This window comes from Capra hircus, chromosome 5 (assembly GCF_001704415.2).
Source record: "Capra hircus breed San Clemente chromosome 5, ASM170441v1, whole genome shotgun sequence".
NCBI classification, from domain to species: Eukaryota; Metazoa; Chordata; class Mammalia; order Artiodactyla; family Bovidae; genus Capra; species Capra hircus.
In genome coordinates, this window is record NC_030812.1 from 41,089,300 (window position 1) to 41,109,579 (window position 20,280).

General features: G+C 36.4%; 1 protein-coding gene across 1 annotated transcript in view; it reads left to right on the forward strand.

Moving 5' to 3' along the window:
- ABCD2 (ATP binding cassette subfamily D member 2) overlaps positions 1 to 20,280 on the forward strand; it is a 90,098-nt gene that overhangs the window by 57,306 nt on the left and 12,512 nt on the right. Inside the window, exons 8-9 of the mRNA XM_013963869.2 lie at positions 10,719 to 10,803; positions 19,115 to 19,240. Coding sequence (XP_013819323.1) covers positions 10,719 to 10,803; positions 19,115 to 19,240 — 211 coding nt within the window. The remainder of the gene's footprint in view (positions 1 to 10,718; positions 10,804 to 19,114; positions 19,241 to 20,280) is intronic.

Below are 20,280 nucleotides of genomic sequence, written 5' to 3' on the forward strand. Positions count from 1 at the left end.
TATGGTCAACTTCTTCCCTGTTTTAAAACAGTGTGGCAAAATAGCAACTACCTGTTAATTTGGGGTAAGTTATTTGGATAAGTTTGAAATCTAACAATCTGAAGAGAAATTTATAATAATTTTTGACATATTCTATTCTTTTAGAAGTTATCAAGAAATTCTAGAACTAGTTTTAAGAATTTTTCAACCTTAAAAATATATGATAGTAATTGTTATAGTTTATTGAGTGCTCACTCTGCAGAATATAACATGTTACGCAGTTTACAGTTATCTTATTTAATATTTGTAGCTGCCCAGTGATGTGGATTTTACTAACCCTCCTTTTACAGATGAAAATCAGAAGTTTAGCAGTTTCCCCAGGGGCCCTCAGCAAGTGGTGGAACAGGGATTCCAACACATATGAGACTTGGATGTCAATGTTCTGTATAAGATATGCCACTGTGCTATGCTGTCTCAACATCTTAGATACTAATAAGGCTTGTTATATCCTTATACATAAAAAAATGCTAAGGAAATCCATTTTACTTGCCTAGTCCTTAAAACATGAAACATGTTTTTAAGCAAAGCAAGAAAACAAATTTGCAAGGACATCACTTACTCTGGAAGAAGCCTGCTGAAGTTCTAGTAAGGCTATTAATGATTTGAAGCAACACTAGTTCTAACACTTAAAGAAATTTGCTTAGAGAAATTCTTTACTTTAGTATAAGATAGATTTTAAAACTATGTTTTATTCCACCAAACAAATTGCAAAATAGGTGTAGAATTGTTAACAAATAGATGTGAGCTAAAGCAGTTTGTACATTTTCAGGAAGCAAGAAAACTTCACTTCTTAGCTGACTTAGTCTCACTGTTTCAGCATCAGAAGAAGTATCATGACTCAGAGTTTTGATTTGTATGTTCTGTGATCATGATAGATTGCCTGTTAAAGCTTTTGGGTTTATTGAAACAATGAACATAATTTATTTAAATACATAAAATTTAAGGATTTTTTGACCCAAATACTTTTTTCTTGTGCCTTCTTATTTCAAGGGGGGAGCTATTTTTTTAAGCCCAGAATATTTCTCCACTGTGTAGCACTCTAAAACTATTTTTTCAAATCCTCACTTATGTTTCATAAATGTTATAAAAGTCATAGAGGAAATTTTATTTCAACAGTTTTCACTAGAAGCAAGAACTTTGGGTCACATGGCATTTAGAGATTTTTTTTTTCCTAATATAAAATTATATTTCTAAATAGACGGAAAATTCCTGGAAGTTTGCCCAGGAATGAACACTGGTCCCTTTTGGGGAGTATCATTGGGAAATGGGGAAAGTCTTTTCAATCCAGTGCACAAGAAATAATGAAACTCTAGTTCTCATTTCCTTTCCCTTTGACCAAGTTTATTTAGAAATTTTAGTAAAGATGAAAATTCAGTTGAGAAATAATAAAGAAAGCAAAGGGCCTGGATTTTTTCCAAATGGGAACATTAAACCTGGACTACTTGGGATTTGGTAATGTCCTAAGTGTATATGTGTGTGTTTATGCATGTGTATATTTGTGTGTGTGTGAGTATGTGTGAGAGAGTTTTGATAGTCATTTTCCTCTTTGAAAATCAGGATTTGCTTAGTCCACTCTGTTTTATGATATTCTCACTTCAGAAAAATATCTGATATGGCTGCCTTCCTAAGAGACCCAATGATTTTGTTTCTAAGTGACTTTTTTTTTCTTGTTACAAAATTAAGACAGGCCATAAAAATAATATAAAGATAGTAATTTTTCAAATATTACAAAAATGTACATCTTAGAAAGTAAAAGCCTCATAATTCCATTCCCAGAGATGTATAAGTTTATTTACAGAAATGCAGCTATAATTTATAGGGCTTCCCAGGTGGCGCTAGTGGTAAAGAATCCACCTACCAATCCTGGAAACATAAGAGACACAAGTTTGATCCCTGGGTTAGGAAGATCCCCTGGAGTAGAAAATGGCAACCCACTACAGTGCTCTTGCCTGAAAAATTCCATGGACCGAGGAGCCTGATGGGCTACAGTCCACGGGGTCACAAAGAATCAGACATAACTGACAACTGAGTACAATTATAATTTATATACACTTATGTGTTCTTACTTCTAATAAAAATTGTTGCAAAAATTTTTTCTCTGTGACTTAATTTTATAACATTTGTGAAACATAAATGAGGTTTTGAAAATAGGTTCAGATTGCTACACAGTGGAGAAATGTTCTGGACTTAAAAAAATTTCCCCTTACTAGCTAAGAAGGCAAAAGAGAAAAGTATTCGGGTCAAAGGCAGCTTTAATTTTACATATTTAAATAAACCGTGTCCTTTTGTTCCACTGAACTCAGTTTTAGCAAGCAATTGAAAATCTGCATATAACTTATAGAAGGGCCTCATATCCCTGGTTCTTTCAGTGTCTGCTGTTCTGCAGTTGTGGGTTAAACCAACCACAAACTATATAGTACCACAGTATTTACTATTGAAAAAAAACATGTGTGTAAGTATTTCTCAGTTCAGATTTGTGGTGTGAATTGTAAAGAACCTTCCTGTCAATCCAAGAGACATAAGAGACACAGGTTCAATCCCTGGGTTAGGAAGATCCCCTGGAGGAAGGCATGGCAATCCACTCCAGTATTCTTGCCTAGAGAATCCCCTGGGTAGAGGAACCTCGTGGGCTACAGTCCATAGGGTTGCAAAGAGTTGGATACAACTGAAGTAACTTAGCATGCATGCACGCATATTTGCTTTACAATACTGTGTTTCTGCAAGGTGAATCATCTATATGTATACATATATCCCCCGCTTTTTTAGATTTCCTTCCCATACAGATCCTCACAGAACATTGACTTCCCTGTGCTACACAGTAGGTTCTCATTTTATACATAGTAATGTGCATATGTCAATCCCAACCCCAATCTCCCAGTTCATCCTACCCTCCTTTCCCCCACTGATATCCATAAGGTTGTTCTCTACATCTGTGTCCTCATTTCTGCTTTGCAAATAAGTTCATTGGTACCATTTTTCTAGATTCCAAATATAAGTGATATTACACGATATGTATTTTTCTCTCTCCAACTTACTTCATTCTATATGACAGTCTCTAGGTCTCTTCACATCTCTGCAAATGGCACTGCTTTGTTCCTTTTTATGACTAATATCCCATTGTAAATATGTACCAGGTCTTTATCCATTCCTCTGTTGATGGACGTTTAGGTTCCTTCCATGTCTTGGCTATTGTAAATAGTGCTGCAATAAATACTGGGGTGCGTGTATCAATTTGAATTATGGTTTTCTGCAGATAAATGACTGGAATGAGATTTCCTGGTCATATTGTAGTTCTATTTTTAATTTTTTTAAAAACCTCCATATTGTTCTCCATAGTAGTTGTACCAATTTACTTTTCCAACAACGGTGTAGGAGGGTTTCCTTTTTCTCCACACCCTCACCAGCATTTGTTGTTTATAAATGTTTTCATGATGACAAGTAATTTTGATTTTCATTTCTCTAATAATCAGTGATGTTGAGCATCTTTTTAATGTGCTTTTTGGCCATCTGTAGGTCTTCTTTGATAAAATGTCTATTTAGGTCTTCCACCCATTTTTTCATTGGATTGTTTCTTTTATTATTGAGCTACATGAGCTATTTGTATATTTTGGAGATGAACCCCTTGTTGGTGGTTTTGTTTGCAAATATTTTCTGCTATTCTGAAGGTTGTCTTATTGTTTTATTTATTGTTTCATTTACTGTGAAAAAGGTTATAAGTTTAATTAGACCTCATTTTGCTTATTTTTGTTTTTAGTTTCACTATTCTGGAAGATGGGTCCAAAAAGATCTTTCTATAATTTATGTTAGAGAGTGTTCTGCTTATCGTTTTCTCTAAGAGTTGTAAGTGCCCAGCCTTACATCTAGGTCTTTAATCTATTTTGAGTTTATTTTTGTGTATGATATTAGGAAGTGTTCTAATTTCATTCTTTTACAGATAGCTGCCCAGTTTTCCCAGCACCACTTATTGAAGAGACTGTCTTTTTTCCATTGTATATTCTTGCCTCCTTTGTCATAAATTAGGTGAACATGGGTGTCTGGATTTATCTTTGGGCTTTATATCTTGTTACATTGATCCATATGTCTTTTTTTGCCCCAGTACTATACTGTCTTGATTGCTGTAGCTTTGGAGTATAGTCTGAAGTCAGAGAGCCTGATTCCTCGAGCTCTGTTTTTATTTTTCAAGATTGCTTTGGCTATTTGGGGTATTTTGTGTTTCCATACAAATTAAAAACTATTTTAATTTGATTCTGTGGAATAATGTCTTTGGTAATTTGATGGGGATTGCATTGAATCTGTGGATTGCTTTGGGTACTATAATTATTTTTACAGTGTTGATTCTTCCAATCCAAGAACATGGTATATCTCTCCATCCATTTGTATAATATTTGTTTTCTTTCATCAGTATCCTGTAGTTTTCTGAATCAAGGTATTTTTCCTTCTCAGTTAGTTTTATCCCTAGATAGTTTCATCTCCATGATGCAATTGTAAATGGAATTGTTTTCTTAATTTCTCTTTCTGATCTTCTGTTAGTGTATTGGAATGAAAGAGATTCCTGTGTATTAATTTTGTCTGGTTTTGGTATCAGGGTCATAGTGGCCTCATAAAATTAGCTTGGGAGCATCCCTCCCTCTGCAATTTTTGGAAGAATTTGAGAAGGATGTCTTAGCTGGTCTCTAAAATAGAATTCACCTGTGATGCCATCTAGTCCTGGACTTTTGTTTCTTGGAAGATTTTAATCGCAGTTTCATTTCAATTGCATTATTCATGACTGGCCTTTTCATATTTTTGTTCAGTTAAAATTTTTTTAATATATTGATTTACTTATAGGGCTGCATGAGGTTTTAGCTATGGCGTGTAGGTTCTTTGCTGTGGCACATGGGTTTCTCTCTAGTTGTAGCGTGTGGCCTTAGTTCCTCTCTGGCTTGTGGGAATCATAGTTCTCCAAGGATCAATCCTGTATCCTCTGCTCTGGGAGACAGATTTTTAACCACTGGACCACCAGGGAAATCCCTGTTCATATTTTCTATTTCCTCCTAGTTCAGTCTCAGAAAGTTATACCTTTCTAAGAATTTGTCCGTTTCTTCCATGTTGTCCATTTTATTGGCAGACATTGAGTTGGTCAAAAAGTTCACTCAAATTTTTTCAGAAGATGTTACAGAAAGAGCCAAACAAACATTTTGGTCAACTTAGTAATTGCTTGTAGTAGTCTCTTATGATCTTTTGTATTTCTGTGGTGTCAGCTGTAATGTCTCCTTTTCCATTTCTAATTTTATTGATTTGAGTCCTCTCCCTTTTTTTTCTTAAGGAGTCTGGCTAGTGGTTTTAATCAATTTTGCTTATCTTCTCAAAGAACCAATTTTAGTTTAATTGGTTTTTGCTATTCTTTGTTTTATAATATTTCATTTATTTTTGCTCTGATTTTTTATTATTTCTTTCCGTCTACTAACTTTTGGTTTTGTTTGTTCTTACTTCTCTAGTTGCATTTGGTACAAGTTGTGTTGTGTTGTTTATTTGATATTTTTCTTGAGATGGATTGTATTGTTATAAACTTCCCTCTTAGAACTGTGCTGCTTTCCATAGGCTTTGGGTCATCATGTTTTAGTTTTCAATTATTTCTAGATATTTTTTATTTCCTTTTTTATTTCTCCAGTTATCCATAGGTTGTTTAGTAGCACATTGTTTAGCCTCCACTTGTTTGTGTTTTTATAGTTCCCACCCCCTCTCCCCGTATTTGCTTTCTAAGCACATAGCACTGTTTCAGAAAAGATACCTGATACAGTATCAGTTTTCTTAACTTTACTGAAGCTTGATTTGTGACCCAAGATGTGATCTATCCTGGAGAATGTTCCATGTGTTCTTGAAAAGAAAGTATATTCTGCTGTTTTCTGATGGAATGTCCTGCATATATCAATTAAGTCTATCTGGTCTAATGTTTCATTTAAGACTTGTGTTTTCTTGTTAATTTTTTGTCTGGATGATCCATCCATTGGTATTAATCATGTTCCTGTCAATTTCCCATTATATGGCTGTTAGCATTTGCTTTATGTATTGAGCTTCTCCTAGGTTGAGTGCATAAATATTTACAATTGCTTTATCTTCTTCTTGGATTGATCCCTTGATTATTAGGTAGCATCTTTCCTTGTCTTATTAACAGTCTTTGTTTTAAAGTCTATTTTGTCTGATGCGAGTATTGCTACTCCAGCTTTTCTTTGCTTTCCATTTTTATGGAATATCTTTTTCCATCTCCACACTTTCAGTCTGCATGTATCCTTAGGTCTGAAGTGGGTCTCTTGTAGACAGCAAATATATGGGTCTTGTTGTTTTATCCATTCAGCCAGTCTGTTTCTTCTGGTTGGAACATTATTCCATTTACATTTCAGATAATTATCAATATATATGTTCCTATTGCCATTTTCTTAATTGTTTGGGGTGTGGTTTTCTTTGTATGTCTTTTTTCTCTTTTCCTTCCTTTTTTGTTCTCCTTTCTAGTGTTTTTTTTTTGCCTATAGAAGTTCCTTTAGTTGTAAAGCTGATTTGGAGGTGCTGAATGCTCTCAGCTTTTGTGTATCTGTAAAACTTTTGATGCTCTGTCAAATCTGAATGAGAGCCTCACTGGTTAGAGTATTCTTGGTTATAGGCCTTTCCTTTTCATCATTTTAAATATATCCTGCCACTCCCTTCTGACCTGCAGAGTTTCTGCTGAAAAATCAGCTGATAACCTTTTGGGGTTTCCTTGTATGTTATTTGTTGCTTTCCCCTTGTTGCTTTTAATATTTTTTGTACTTAATTTTTGTTAGTTTAATAATATGTGTCTCAGTGTGTTCCTCCTTGTGTTTATCCTTTATGCAACTCTCTTTGCTTTCTAGGCTTGGGTGACTACCTCGTTTCCCATGTTAGAAAAGTTCTTTACTGTGATCCCTTAAAATATTTTCTCAGACCCTTTTTCTTCTTCTTCTGGGACCTCTGTAATTCAAATGTTCATGCATTTAATGTTGTTCCAGATGTCTCTGAGTTTATTCACATTTCTTTTCATTTTATTATTATTATTATTCTGTTCTACAGCTGAGATTTCTACCACTCTGTCTTCCAGGTCACTTATCCATTCTTCTGCCTCAGTTATTCTGTTATTGATTTCTTCTAATGTATTTTTCATTTTCAGTTCCTGTCTTGTTCATTTCTGTTTATTTGTGTTTTAGTTCTTCTAGGACTTTGCTAAACTTTTCTTGTATCTTTCAATCCATGCCTCCAGTCTGTTTCTAAGATCTTGGATCATCTTTACTATCATACTCTGAATTCTGTTTCAGATAGATTGCTTATCTCCTCTTCATTTAATTGTTCTTGTAGGTTTTAATCTTGCTCCTTCATCTGCAACATATCTCTTTTTTACCTTTCTGTTTTTTTCCCCTCAAAATGTTGTGTTTGTGATCTGCTTTCCAGGCTGCAGGGTTGCAGTTCCTCTTGCTTCTGGTATCTGTCCCCTGGTAGGTGAGGTTGAGCCAGAGACTTGTGCTGTTATCCTCTTAATGAGGGTTAGACTATTGTTGTGGTGACCAGAGCCTGCCCTGGATACTGAGTGGAGCCTCCCCTTTGCTCTTTAGTTGTCACTGCCCTGTCATAGGTGGAGTCAGCTTCCTAGTTGTTGGAGTAGAAGGCCCCAGACTTGCTTCTTAGCTGTGTTTCTGATCTGTGGTGCAAAGTAGGCAGGGTTGGAGCAAACTCCTGCTGGGAGGGAAGCTACTGAGCATCCCTCCTTTGGAGCTACTTTTCTGTGGTGTACTCTGCTGTGTGATCTTTCACCCATTGTGCAGACCCTCAGACTATACTGATATTAGCATTGCCATGCTAGCATTTGACCCTGGTGTCTCTTAGAGATTTCTTTCACCAGGCCATCAGAGTAGATCCACTGAAGTCCAGGCCCAGGATTGCAGTAATCATGGATCTGGACCAGTTGTGGGTATTAGGTGCTCAGTCGTGCTCAGTTGCTCAGTCATGTCTGTCTCTTTGTGACCCCATGGACTGTAGTCCACCAGGTTCTGCTGTCCATGGAATTTTTATACAAGAACATGGGAGTAGGTTGCTATTTCCTACTCCAGGGATCTTCCTGAGCAAGGGACTGAACCCTCATCTCTTGCATCTCCTGCATTGGTAGGTAGTTTCTTTACCAATGCACCATCTAGGAAGCTACCAGGTGTTATAGGGGTAGCTCAGACTTTAGCCTGGCACAAGCCACCAAGTGTACATGCGTGTTAAGTCACTTCAGTTGTGCCTGACTCTTGCAACCCTGTGGACTATAGCCTGCTAGTTTCCGTTGTCCATGGGATTCTCCAGACAACACTACTGGAGTGGATTGCCCTGCTTCCAGGGGATCTTCTCAACCCAGGGATTGAACCCACATCTTTTATGTCTCCTGTATTGGTGGGTGGGTTCTTTACCACTAGTCCTGCACCTGCTAAAACTAGGTCTGTCTTGGCTGTGGGAGCACTTATCTGTTCAGATGTTTTGTAGGTGCTGAGTTTTTAGCAAGCTGTTTGTGACGGTTTCAATTTGTGCACCTGCAAGGAAAAACTTCAGCTTTTCTTCTTAAATTGAGTGGCCCCTGGGACTTAGCTTTGGTTTTAGCTCCACCTCTGAATGTAAGTTGCACACAGGGATCTACTCCCAAGGCTGCCCTGGAGCACTTTGGTCTGCCCCAGTGAGGACAAGGCCCGGAGGTGGCACAGCTGCCAGTGTCATGGGAGGCAACAGGTGCACAAAGGGGTTGGAAGTTGTAAGAGATCTGGCCCAGTCACAGGTTCACAGGGAACCTGATGGCCATGATGTGGGAGATCCAGCCCTGGTGGGAGCCTTTCCTACCACCTGGTGGCAGGCACATGAGGGTTAGCCCTGGGTGATCTTTCCAAGCAATCAGCGGGGGCTTTTCCTAGTTCCTAGCAGCAGGTGAGCTGGGGCCAGCCCTGGCAGGGACTTTTCCTAGGGTTTGGCCACAGGTAAAAAAAGGATTAGCCCTGGCAGGAGCCTTTTCTAGTGCCTAGTGGCAGGCATGAGACAGCTCACCCTGGCGGGGTATAAGTAGGGGCTGACAGGAGAGAGGCTGCAAAGACAGCTCCACCCGCTACATGTCACTCAGCAATGGCTCCTTGTTTCTGTGGTAGTCCAGGTTTCCTCCGCAAGTATTCCCAGCTGTGGACTTTCTCATCCCCATCCCTTCAGGCTGTCCTGTCTGCTTGCATCCAGCAGCAGTTCTCTCCTCAGCTTTTCTCCCATTGCCTGTGTCCCAGCACCCAATGCCCATGCACACGGACAGACATGAGTCTCAGGCTCGGAGGGGCAGGGCTGTGGCACAGACCGTCTGTGTAGGGCTCACTGTGTCCTGCCTGCCGGACCGGCTGTTTCACTCCCCTCCGACAGGCCCAGATGATTTCCTTCTGTCCCAACCAATCTGCCCCTCCACAAGGGGGTTTCCCTGGATGCAAGAACTTCTCAGCTTCTTCAGATCCCCCACCTAGAAGCAGATCCTATCCCACTTCCTGTCCTCTTTTTCCCTTCTTTCGTCTTACATGGTTCCACATGGATCTTTCTTGTCCTTTCCAGTGTCCAAGGTCTTCTCCTAGTGTTCAGCCAGTGCTCTGTGAGAACTGTTCCATCTGTAGATGTATTCTTGATGCATCTGTGGGGAGAGATGAACTCCTTGTCCTACTTCTCTGCCATCTTGCTTTTCCCTATACTAGTATGTATTGATCTAACTTTTTTTTTTTTAATCTAACCTATTTTTTAGAAAACAGAAGACTTACTGTTTGAATAAATAACCAACAGAAAGTATTTACGATGTTGTCAGAGATGGAATAGGTAAATTGTAAAACATGAAGATACACCTACATATAAATCCTAGCTCTAATATATAGCTGTATAAATTTTGATATATCAATTTCTTCGTGAATTTCAGTTTATGTACTGATAAAATAACACTAATAATAGACACCTCACAAGGTTGTGAAATATACAATGAAAATTGTGAAAAATACAACTCATATAAAGTGCCAGGCTGATGGAAGCCATTTAAATAAGCTCCTTTCATATCTATTGTAGACTTTGTAATGTGCGTGTGTGCTCAGTCACTTCAGTTATATCCTACTCTTTGCAACCTTGTGGACTGTATCCTGCTAAGCTCTTCTGTCCATGGGATTCTCAGGCAAGAATACTGGAAAAGGTTGCCATCCCCTCTTCCAGGGGATCTTCCAGACCCAGGGATCAAACCTTTGTCTCTTGCACGGCAGACAGAGTCTTTACCCACTGAGCCATCTGAGAAGCCCAGACTTTGTAATAGACCTATGCAAATTTGTTGGTCTTTTCTCCTACCACCCTGCAAAATAAGTCTAAGTATACCAACTCTTTGGAGACATTAAAAAATAAACACCTTTTCAAAGTGTCAGTATTTAGAATTCTTAGAATATGTTCTGTCAATATAAGTAATTATTGCTGTTAAAAAATATCAAATCTAAGACCAAGTGCTTAAACATAAGTCACTCTGGTATATCCAGGCATATGTTTGGTGAAATATCAGGTTCTTTGTGTAATAGCTTAAACTTGCTAAGAATCACTCATCTAGGTAAAAACCGTAAAAGATGCTCTCTTTGGTTATAAGATGCTTTATAAAATATGTATTTTTATATATTTTAAAGGATGGGATGCTATTATGGACTGGAAAGATGTCTTATCAGGAGGAGAAAAGCAAAGAATGGGCATGGCTCGCATGTTTTATCATAGGTAAGTGTATTATACTCAAGTTATAATTGATACTATTCTATTATTGTAATCAAAAAATGTTCAGATAGGATCCCTTGTCCTTATTTGGTTTGAAAATATATTTCTGAAAAGCTAGTGCTTAGAATTTATAGTATTTACATTTCTTAGGTTGTTTTTTAATATGACAGAAATCTCCAAGTGTTTGTTCTATTTATTTTATGTTGAGTAATGTTAGATGACAAAGTTAAATTTTTATGTGTCCTAAGTTTGAAAGTGGGATATTACTAATTTTAAAATGTGAAGAATAGATAACCACTATGATGCTGTTGTGAACACAGTAGGTAGACATTCAGTGGAAGTGAAAGTCGCTCAGGTGTGTCCAACTCTTTGCAACTCCATAGACTGTAACCCTCCAGGCTCCTTGGTCCGTGGAATTCTCTAGGCCAGAATACTGGAGTAGGTAACTGTTTCCTTCTCCAGGGGATCTTCCCAACCTAGGGATCGGACCCAGATCTTCTGCATTGCAGGCAGATTCTTTACCATTTGAGCCACCAGGGAAGCCCAGATATTCAGTAATACTTCTCAATTAAATTATTAAATTAAAACTAAATTAAATTTATAATCAGTCAGTGGCCTATAAAACTTAATAGTGTTCTTGAGAGGAGGCATATCTAATGGAGAAAGGAACCAACCAGCATAAGTCTTAATGGACTCAGAAATAAAGAGATGCAGGAAATAATTTCTCTTGATAAAACTTTTCTATTTCTAACCAGCTTCATAGCCTTTTGGTTCAAAGTATCAAGCGCAAGACAATGGAAAGAAATATTGAAGCTATTATGATTGTTCCTTTTTTTTTTTTATCCTATTCTTCTGTGAAAAATAAATTCCTATTTTAATGTTAGGCCTCTCACAATGAGAACCTAAATTGTTACTTTCAATACTTATATCTTGGGCAATAAAGTTATGTACATGGATGGCTGAGTGGACCATAAGCTGGGCACATGCAATACTCTTGAAGAAGTTGCAGTGGAAGCAATAAAACTTCTGTAGGGAACTTTTAAAAGCTGATAAAAAATGAAAAAAAAATCAACTAAGCCTCATTAAACACTTAGCAACAAGTTGGCTATCAATTTTTTAGAAATCTTTTATTATGGAAAAGCCATTAAAAGTTCAGCAAAAAAGAGAATATTGTAAGATGAACCCTATATTCCTATCACACTGATTCAACAAATCTAATTTTTACAGCACTTGATTTATATATTTTTTTATATAAAGCATTGTGAAACAAATCCAAAATCATGGAATTTTCCATGAAATATTTTGACATCAATCTCTGAAATATGAGGATATTTTCTTACATTAAATACCATAATCATCATTAGTACAATTGACAATAATCATTTAAAATTATTTCATACCTGGTTCATATCCAATTTCCCTGATAGTCTCAAAAATATCTTTTTATACTTGGTTTGTTCAAACCAAGATCCAAACAACTTTTATGTATTGAATTTTGTTGTTATATATCTCTTAATTATTTTTTAATTTAAAGAGTTGTTTCTTCTCCCTGCCTCTGTGCCCCTCCTATCTTTTATGCTATTGACTTGTTGAAGAAACTAGGTCAGTTGTCCTTTAAGAACGTTGTCCTTTCAAGATTGATCTGATTGTTTCCTCTTGAGATTCCTTTACCTCTTTCCTCAATCTACTATTTTTCTTATAAACTGGAAATTAGAGCTCAAAACTTGATTATATTTAGGTTCAGCCATTTTTGTTAAGAATGTAACATGTAATATTTATCACTGAAAAAATAATGTATAGTTTAAACAACTTTATTAAATACAATTATGTGTTTATATTATAGAAGTAGAAAATTTAGATGAATAAAAAGAAAAAATTCTGTTTTACTACTTGTAGCACATAAAATTTTAGTATAGTTTTTTCTCTATTTTAGTATACAAAAGTTGGTTGTTATTTTTAACTTTTTAATATGTAACTATTTTCATGAAGTATAGTACAGTTTATATTCCTCTTTTTTTTTTCTTTTTGGCCATACCACATGGCTTGTGGAATCTTAGTTCCCTGACCAGGGATTGAATTCAGGCCCCAGCAGTGAAAGCACTGAGTCCTAACAAATGGACCACAAGGGAATTCCCTGTATCCCTCTTTTTATTTTGTATCCTATTATGTGTATTACTATATAATAGCTAGCCAAGGTTTGTTTATTGTTATCATTATTATAACATTTATGTACCAAATACATAAATGTATTTCAGTATTCAATTCAATGAATTCTGATAAATGTATATACAATATATAATCAATATCCCAATTAAGATAAAGAATGATTCTATCACCCTAGAAAGTCCCTCATGCCCCTTTCCAGTCAAATCTTTCCATAGACAATTTCTGTTTCCATTTCTAATGAATAAATTAGTTCTCCAGTTCTACAACTTCATGTGTGTGTGTGTTTGTCGCTCGGTTATGTCCAACTCTTTGCGACCCCATGGACTGTAGCTCACTAGGCTCCTCTCTCCATGGAATTCTCCAGGCAAGAATACTGGAGTGGGTTGCCATTCCATCCATCAGGGGGTCTTCCCAACCCAGGGACCAAACCCAGGTCTCCCACATTGTGGGCAGATTCTTTACTGTCTGAGCCACCAGGGAAGCCCCAAAATTAAATCATACAATATGTATTATTTTGTGTTATAGCTGGAGTTTATAAATGAGAAAAATGTTATGTAATAATATAGTATTTTAATAATATAAATGGTTAGTTCAAGGATAAGGCAAACTAAAAAGTATAAACCAAAGTTTGCAGACTCTGAATTTTTAGTGAAGTATATTTTTACAATGACTTTTTTGAGATAATGTGGTGAGATTCGAGAGTAAACTTTGTAGTATGAAATTTATGACTAGCTGTTAACCACTATTACCTTGAATCTGTTTGTGCTTTGTCCATAAATATTCAGTAATATGATCCCCCGTACAATTGGTGAAATGTAACATGATGGTGGTTTTCTTGCTCAGTCATGTCTGACTCTTGCAATCCCATGGACTGTAACCTGCCAGGCTCCTCTGTCCATGGGATTCTCCAGGCAAGAATACTGGAGTGGGTTGCCATTTGCTTCTCCAGTTGAATCTTCCCAACCCAAGAATCAAACCCGGGTCTCCTGCGTTGCAGGCAGTTTCTTTACCAACTGAACTACAACTGAAACCTGAAATGTAAAATGATGGAATGTAATATGTGGCTGTAAATTTCTCATTATGTCAGTGTGTTAATAAGATAAAAAGCAAATGGCATTAATAAAAGATGCTAACCTAAAGAGATTTTTAAGTGCCTATAACTTAAATACTTGATACTCATGTATCTAAAATACTTTGGGTATAAAATGATACTGAATAAAAAATGCTAAAGCCAGTGAAGAACCTCCACTGTTGGTGGAAATGTAAATTGGTGCAGCTGCTGTGGAAAACAGTGTGCAGGTCCCTTAGAAAACTAAAAATAAAATTACCATATGGCCCAGCAATCACACTGCTGGGCATATATCTGTACAAAACTGATATTCAAAAAGACACGCACCCCAGTATTCATAGCAGCGCTGGTCACAATAGCCCAGACATGGAAACAACCTAAATGTCCATCTACAGATGAAAGGATAAAGACTTCCCTGGTGGCTCAGATGGTAAAGCGTCTGCCTGCAATACGGGAGATCCAGGTTTGATCCCTAGGCTGGGAAGATCTCGTGGAGAAGGAAATGGCAACCCACTCCAGTATTCCTGCTTGGAGAATCCCAGGGACGGAGGAGCCTGATAGGCTACAGTCCATGGGGTCGCAAAGAGTCGAACACGACTGAGCGACTTCACTTCTTCACTTCACATCTATACAATGGAATACTTCTCAGCCATAAAAAAAAAAAAAAGAAATAATGCCATTTGCAGCAACACAGATGCAACTAGAGGTTATCATACTAAATGAAGTAAGTCAGAAAGAGAAAGCAAGCACCATATGAGGTCATTCATATGTGGAATCTAAAAGATGACACAAATAAACCTATCTATGAAGCAGAAACGTATTCATTAACAGAGAGAACAGATTAGTGCTTGCTAGGAGAGAGAATTTGTGGGGACAGACTGAAGAGAAGGTAGGGGTTAGCAGATGTGAGCTTTTATATATATAATGGATAAACAAGAGGGTCCTGCTGTATGGCAAAAGGAACTATGTTCACTATCTTATGATAAGCCATATTGGAGAAGAATATAAAAAAGAATATATGTATACTATTTTATTATAGTTGATTTACAATGTTATATTAATTACTCCTGTACAACAAAGTGATTCAGATATATATATGTATATGTGTGTATATATACATATATATCTGAATATATATAGGAAATGGCAACCCACTCCAGTATTCTTGCCAGGGAAATCCCATGGACAGAGGACCCTTGTTACAGTCCATGGGGTCACAAACAGTCAGATATGACTAAGCAACTAAACACGCACACATATATGTCTGTGTGTGTATATATATATATATACATATATATATATATCTGAATCACCTTGCTATATAGGAGTAATTAATGTAACATTGTAAATCAACTTTAAAAAAATTTAAAAACCCAGTGAAGGAAAAGTATAATAATGAGAAATTGCCTCCTTTCTTTCTCAAAGGATTAATAAGAAGATTTGAATTATAAGGAGAAAAACTTGAGCTAACAACTAAAGTGGAGAACTTTAGCAAGGAGAATTATGTGTCAAAATCAGTCTTTTTGAGAGGATTTTAATTTTAATGTTTAAAAATGATTGGAAAAGTTCCATCTTATAGGAAATAGATTAGATCTTTCTTAAGCCTCCTCTTCTGATGATGTACCCAAAGAAAAATGTGAGAAACAGTGTTATCTAATGTTTTACTTAGTTATATCAGTTTCAGCTTACAGTCACTGCTTAATATATTTACATGTGTGTATGCATGCATGCGCGCGTGCGCGCACACACACACATACACACACCCCACAAAACCAGCCCTACCAAGGAAACAAAATATCTTACATCTGCTAGGCTAGGAGTTGCTATGACAACAGAGTGTAAGAAATATATTTTTTTTCTAATTCTAAAATGGCATCTCGTCTGTTTACCTCAAAGCACTCTAAAAAATAAGACACAATACAATAACTTATTACTAAAAATAGAGTTATACAAAAAAATAAAATTTTATTCCAAACCTCTCTGTTTTATACTTCCTTCTATCCTCTATCATTTTTACTTAAAAAAATCATCCACAAACAGAAATAAACTCTGAAACAAATAATTCTTAATACTTTAACCTGAACAATAACCAAAAGCTAACCAGTTAAGCCACTTCTGTTGTCAAGGGGAAACTGCAGTGATCTTTATTTCTTTGTGTGGAGAGCCGATATTAAAATCAAATGTAGTGTTAAAGTTGGGTTTGGCTCCTATGTCTATTATCCTTACATTTAGTTACTTTTGGCTATGCCGGGTCATTGGTGCTACATGAGGGCTTTCCCTAGTTGTGGTGAGCAGGAGCCACCCTTTGTTGCAGTGCATGGACTTCTCATTATGATGGCTGCTCTTGTTGCAGAGCACAGGTCTAGGGACATGGGCTTCCGGAGTGCAGGCTCAGCAGTTGTGGCATGTGGGAGCCTCCTGGACCAGGGATCAAACCAGGGTCCCTTGCATTGCAAGGTGGACTATTAACCACTGGACCACCAGGGAAGCCCTCTGTTATCCTTGACAGCCACCCCCCCCCACCCCCGCAATAGGAAACAGGATCTTATTAATAAACAATCCATCAAATTACTAGGAAAACAGTTTGAAGTGCCAAATATTTTTGCTGAATGAGAAATTACTACTGGTTTCAATTTTTATCTTTTCTTTATCATTTTATTTTATTCTTTTACAGTGTATTTTTTCCTGAAGCATGGTTGATTTACAATGTTGTATTAATTACTCCTGTACAGCAAAATGATTCAGTTATACATAAATGTGTGTGTATATATATATATATATTCTGTTTTTAAAAATTAATCTCCATTTTATGGTTTGTCATATGATACTGAATATAGTTCTCTTACTATACAGTAGAATCTTCTGTTTATCCTTTCCATGTATAACAGCTTACATCTGCTTAACCCCAACCTCTCACACCTTCCCTCCCCCATCCTTCCCCTTTGGCAACCATAAACAAGTGCTCTATGTCCATGAGTCTGTATTTCACAGATAGGTTCATGTTCATATAAAATATAATAGCAAATGGTGTTTGTCTTTCTCTGGCTGTCTTTACTTAGCATGATAATCTCTGGTTGCATCCATGTTGCTGAAAATAGCATTATTTCATTATTTTTTTATGGCTCAGTACTATTTCATTTTGTGGAACACACCAAATCTTCTTTATCCATTCATCTGTCCCTATTCGTTTAGGTTGCTTCCATGTCTTGGCTATTGTAAACAGTGCTGCTTTGATCATAAGAGTGCATGTGTCTTTTCAAATTATAGCTTTATCTAGGTATATGCCCAGGATTGGGATTGCTGGATCATGTGTGCTTCCCTGGTTGCTCAGACCGTAAAAAATCTGCCTGCAGTATGGGAGACCTGAGTTTGATCCCTGGGTCAAGAAGATCCCCTGGAGAAGAGAATGGCAACCCACTCCAGTATTCTTGCCTGGAGAATTCCATGGACAGAAGAGCCTGGCAGGCTGCAGTCCATGAAGTCACAAAGAATCAGAAATTACTGAGCGACTAATATACACACAGAGAAACTTTAATTTTAGCTTTTTGAGTAATCTTAATACTGTTTTCCATCGTCACTGTACAAATTTACATTCCTACCAACAGTATAAGTAAGATGTTTGCATTTTTCTTCACACCCTCTCCAACATTTATTATTTGAAGACTTTTTCATTAATAGCTGTTCTGACTGATGTGAGTTGGTACCTCATTGCAGTTTTGACTTGCATTTCTTTAATAATTAGAGATAATGAGCCTCTTTCCATGTACCTATTGACCATGGGTATGTCTTCTTTGGAGAATTATCTATTTATGTCTTCTGCCCATTTTTTGGTTGGGTTATTTTTTGTTGTTATTGAATCATAGGCGTTGTTTGTGTGTTTTAGAAATTAAGCCCTTGTCAGTCGTATCGTTTACAAAGACTTTTCTCCCAGTCCATAGATTGTCTTTTAATTTTTCTTATGCTTTCCTTTGCCATGCAAAAGCTTACAAGTTTGATTAGGTCTCATTTGTTTATTTTTGCTTTTATTTCTATTGTTTTGGGAGACTGACTTAAGAAAACATTGATTTATGTCAGAGAATGTTTTGTCTGTGTTCTCTACTAAAAGTTTTGTGGTGTATTCTTTTGTATTTAACTCTTTCAGCCATTTTGAGTCTTTTTTTGCATGTGGTGTGAAGCTGTGTTCCAATTTTATTGATTTACGTATGGCTGTCCAACTTTCCCAATACCACTTGCTGAAGAGACTATATTTTCCCCATTGTGTATTCTTGCCACCTTTGTCAAAGATTATCCATAGATATGTGAGTTTATTTCTGGGCTCTATTCTATTCCATTGACAGAAAGAAGACAGAGAAAGGAAAAAATGATAAAGAGTTAGAGGGTGAAAATGAAAGGAAGAGAGTAAACAGAAGTATATGGTGGCAAAGTCAGGTGCCTCTGATGGTAGTAGATAGTCATTTCCAGAGAAAAAAACTGAGCTAGTGGAAAAAAGTGTTGAGTGCAATCAGAAAAATATATATAGATTTTTTTCCCAAAGAAAATAGTCACAATGTTACCAGGTTAAATGCCTGCTCTAAATTTGTCATATTAGCCATACTTACTTTTGCAGAGTCTTAGATCAACAAAATTCTATCGATAGTGATTAAGTATTTACATTATTGATAAAATTATCTCAATAAATGTTTGCAAACAGAATTGTGACATGATCGATAATTAGCTACTGAACTGTATTTTTCATGTAATTAGAACCTTGTCACCAAGAATGAACTGTCTTTTGCAGCAAGGTTCTTTCAGTGACCTGTCATCTTTCTTCTGCCTCATAGTCATGATTCACCAATCTGCGATTAAGCTTATTGTATTATGAGCAAATATCTAAAAAATCTATTTAAAATCTAAGAAGAATATGAAATTATATTCCAAAGAAGGGGGAGTGACTTGCTTTTTTTGCTTTATCATTTGTCATCTTAAACATGTCATTATTCTCTTTTTTCCTTTAAAGTTGTTAACATTGCAGTTCATATTGCCAAATAAAGGTTTATATTCAAAATGAAAATTATTAATTTATTTGTGCTTATTTTTAAGACCAAAATATGCATTGCTAGATGAATGCACCAGTGCTGTCAGCATTGATGTTGAAGGAAAGATATTTCAGGCTGCAAAAGGAGCTGGAATTTCCTTACTTTCTATAACACACAGGCCTTCACTTTGGTAAGTGTTTCCAATGCTCATTTATGATAAATGATTTTTCTTTTTGTTTCTTAAAGAATGACTTTGCTAAACTTTTTACCATAGAGCATAAGACATTTCAATTATTTTCCACCTGCATTTCAGTTAAGGTTAAACTATGCCTAAGAGAGTAAAATCACTCTTTTTTAAGCTAAAAGTTGAAGTTCCTATACTTGATAATGTATGACAGAAATTACTAATCTTTTCCATATGCTTTTCAAAATTGTATTTATTTATTTTATTTCTGGCTGCACGAGGTCTTTGTTGTTGCACATGGGCTTTCCTTAGTTGCAGCAGGGACTAAGCAGGGCCTACTCTCTAGCTGTGGTATACGGACTTCTCATTACAGTGGCTTCTGTTGTTGCAGAGCATGGGCTCCAAAGTGTGCGGGCTTCAGTAGCTGCTGCTCCCAAACTCAGTAATTGTGTGCGTGGGCTGTAGAGTACAGCCTCAGTAGTTTTGGCACACAGGTTTAATTGTTCCACAGCCTGTGAATTCTCTCTGGATCAGCAATTGAACCAGTGTGCCCTGCATCAGCAGGTGGATTCTTAACCACTAGACAACCAAACAAGTCCTTTCATATACTTTTGAGTAACTCTCTTTAGGTTTTAAGTTTCCAAAACTTTGACCTCCCAGTGGGTGTGGTACCTTACCAACATTAAATTGAAAACTATCTCAAGAGAAAAATTAGAGTGTATAAACAGAGCTTTTTTTCCCCCTTTGTCTTAACAAAAAAAATGAACAGACATTTTTTGTAAATAATATTTCATAAAACCTAGTGGAATTTTCTCTTTTTTTAAAAAAAGATCACCATTTTTATCATCCCCTTATGTTTGTATTGATTCCTCATCATCATAAGAGTCACTAATGCAGATTCAACACCTATTCTATTCCAAGCTTATTTTATTTAAGCCTAATAGCAACCTTATAGAGTATAGGTAGCCCAATTTTCCCCATTATACAGATGAATAAACTGAGAACTAGAAAATGAGGAATATAATTTTCTATGATCATATTCTCTA